The 3484-nt window shown below is 41.4% G+C and overlaps 1 protein-coding gene across 1 annotated transcript in view; it reads left to right on the forward strand.

The window, feature by feature from the left end:
- Positions 1-6: 6 nt before the first annotated feature.
- The window catches only part of cdk15 (cyclin-dependent kinase 15), an 8138-nt gene continuing 4660 nt past the window's right edge, over positions 7-3484 (forward strand). Inside the window, 4 exon segments of the mRNA XM_019860802.1 lie at positions 7-254; positions 541-669; positions 786-880; positions 2635-2714. Of these exon segments, the coding sequence (XP_019716361.1) occupies positions 75-254; positions 541-669; positions 786-880; positions 2635-2714 (484 nt within the window). The 5' untranslated portion in view covers positions 7-74.

The following is a 3484-nucleotide window of genomic DNA, read 5'->3' on the forward strand; positions in this document are numbered from 1 at the left end:
GAGACCATGTTTGCTCTCCTCCAGACAGCACGTTGGTCATATGAGCAGCAGAAGAAGACGAAGAAGAAACAGCAATGGACGGATTGTCCCGCTGGATGAGGAGGTGCTGCTGCTGTGGCGAGGTCGAGGAGGATGAGGGGGGCAAAGGTCCATGGAAGGGGGAGGAAGAGGAAGAGGAACAGGTGGAGGTGTTGAGAATGGAGGAAAGGGCCGTGAAGAAGAGCAACAGTTCTTCATCGCTGCCGGTTTCTGAGGTATCCGATGAAACGATAAGAAACAAAAGCGGTCTTCCCATTTTCTTTTCAAGCTGGTGAACCCGTTTTACAGTGGACGGTCGGCTTCCAACATCCACTGAGCTTTTACTGTCATACGTTTTAAATGACAGCACAGTAGCCCATCTAGTGGCATCTTGGTGCCAAGGAACTATGATGAAGTGAGTTGTAGAGTTCCATTTAGACAAGGGTAGTGCTTTGACCCCATCTTGAAGCATCAATAATTAACTTCAGATTTCAGATTTTTCTTTCTTTCTGTTTGGCCAAGCTGAATCCAGACAGTGGCCCGCAGCCTCACTGGTTTCACACGCTGCAGATGCGACGGCTTCGAGTGCAGAGAGACCGCAGCAACAGTGACCCATGGAGCCAGACAAACTGCCAAAACCCCTTTTTCTGGGTCAGCTGACGCTCATCCTCAATTTTACACCGCAGGTGACATTTAGCGGCACCACTGACCCATAGGCTTGTGTTTCAATAGCATTCGTGTGCATGTGTGTGTGTGTGCGATATCAGAAACCGGGACTTCAGTTTGGAACAGCCAACTCGTACGTGAGCCTGGAGAAACTTGGTGAAGGCTCCTACGCGTCTGTATATAAAGGCATCAGCAGGTGAGAAATCACATGGCCGGCTGTCAGATTTGAAGGTGCTTGATGTAAAATACTACAGAGGTGGAAAATGTATTCATACTATTTACTTACATAGAAATACAAATTTAGTGTAATAAAAAACAATACAGTAACAGCAACAACATCTTTGTGTCTCGCGGCAGCCATGTCGGTTCTTACGAATGTAAGCTTACGTTATATGATTAATTATTATCATTCTATGTTTGAGCATCATATTCTTTCATGTTTAGATGGCCTAAATGATATTTTGTTGTTTAATAATTGCTTCGACATGTTTTTATGTTGATAGCTTCTGATTGGCTGTTGAAAGTAAGGGAAAGCAGGAAGTGATTGAGTTACCGCGAGGTGTGTTTACGACCGTACGGCGGTACAGACGTCCTTTCACTAAAGCTGCGTTCAAACGGAATCCATCTTTCCTTTTGCCGTTTCGTAAATAAAGCCATCCATTCAAAAACAACAACTAATAAACCATAAAAATATAAGTACAATGCTACCCGTTGGTCCCAAACCGAATCATGACAGAAGGAAGAAGAGAGCTGCTGTAGAAAGATGACAAGTGAAAATAAAAAAGGTGGTGATATACCTTTAAGTAAGTGGTAAAGTAGTGTACTCACCTTGTGTTGGGTTGATTCCCCTCTCAGCGATGTGGGTGTGAATGGTTGTTGGTCTCTAGATATGCCCTGCGACTGACCGGCGACCAGTTCATGGTGTGGCCTGCCACCCGGCCACTCCGCTTCCCTGTTCAGGATAAACGGTGTTGAAAATGGATGGGTATGTCTTTAAATCATGCACGGCGCTACATCGGTGCTAGGTGGTGCTATAGCCCCGTCGGAAATATGTCGAGCTCCCGTTCAGGTCCCTCAGCAATGTATATTTTTATTGACGTTGAAAAACAAGTTCACAAGTAGTCAATCTCTTATAATACAATTGCTGTTCCCGTGTGTGTGCTGCAGCTATACCCCGTGTGTGCATGTTTGTGAGTGCAGGGAGTCTTTCAGTTCTTTTCACGTTTAGATCAGTTCGTCCACGTTCAGACCAATTTTCAAAATAAGTTTGGAGGTATTTGCAAAGTACGTTTGAAACTGGTGATAAATTGTGGGCTAAACGCTAGAAACAGCATATTTACTTCCCACGTCAATCCCCCCCCCCGAGGTATTATAGGACAAAAGTGGCAAACGGAAACCATACACTGCAGATACAGTACTGCATAATAATAAAGCCATAAATATTTCTAAACAACTAAATTTACTTAATTTTCAAACGTATTGGTATGTATGTCTCAATCCCTCACATAATAAAACCATAAACATTACTAATAAACAATGATTACTCATTATTTCACTTAGTGAACATATACTGTATATTTTTTTCTCTGTCCCCCACATATTGGTCAAGCCACCCCTGAATCCCAGGAGAGAGAAAAAAAATCATTGCGCCATGCCTGCTTTAAATATTCTTAGTCATCATGGCCAGTTCATGCTCAGTGCATTGAATTAATCGCAGTTGGGCTTTTCTGGTTGTCACAGACAATTTTGTTTGTAACATTGAAAGTCGCAAATCGATTCAGTGCAATGAAACGTTTGGTTATATGGAGCCTCCAGTGTGGTACGTACTAGTATGTTTTTTTTGCATTGTTTGTTCACACCTCTGACTTACTGTGCATGAAGCCGATGATAATGATGATGATGGTGATGATGATGATGGTGATGATGATGATGTTTACTTGGTTTGTGGAGGATCAATGGGCAGCTCGTGGCGTTGAAGGTGATCCAGACAAAGACAGAGGAGGGTATGCCGTTCACTGCAATCAGAGAAGGTGATTTGACACACACACGCACACGCGCACACACACACACACACACACACACACACACACACACACACACACACACACACACACACACATGCACACACCGAGTTTGTACATGCATGTGTTTGTACAGGGTGTCCCAAAACTTGGGCCAACCCTTTGACGGGCCCTGACGTGTATTCCACATGAATTACTGTAATTGTTTTTACCATAACTACATAAACCAATTTCACATTATTTAAAGGCAGAAAAAATATTCCACTTTTCTGCCGGCATCTAGTCAACTTCCATTCGATTTTTTTTTTATTCCTCAAATTAAATCATTGTTGAACTGATTCATTGTAGTTCGAAAAGAAAGTTGAGTGGAATCAACAATTTTACGTTTGCTATTTTTTAAAAATAAATCATTGGTTAATTAATACAATTGATCAGAAGTAATAACATTCATGATCGCGTATCAGTTCATTATTGAAATATACTATTTTCCATCCAGATCTTAGCCCCTTATTTTGCTATTTTGATTTTTTTTGAATATTTATGAAGTAATATATTATGACTATTAGGAAACAAGAATCATTATACCACGATTAAAGTAAACTCTTACATATCTGACACAGTCGACATATTTGAGCTTTTCTTGTTGAATCAAAAATTACAATGACGGATGACCTGGCTAGTTTTAAAAAGTTCATTCATTAAAAGATGAATAAGAGATCATTTCTTTTGCTCTCAAACCCGAATGTTTGAAAGCCGGGTGTAGATGTGCTTACCCCCCC

This window comes from Hippocampus comes, unplaced genomic scaffold (genome assembly GCF_001891065.2).
Source record: "Hippocampus comes isolate QL1 unplaced genomic scaffold, H_comes_QL1_v1.1 scaffold56, whole genome shotgun sequence".
Classification (NCBI taxonomy): domain Eukaryota; kingdom Metazoa; phylum Chordata; class Actinopteri; order Syngnathiformes; family Syngnathidae; genus Hippocampus; species Hippocampus comes.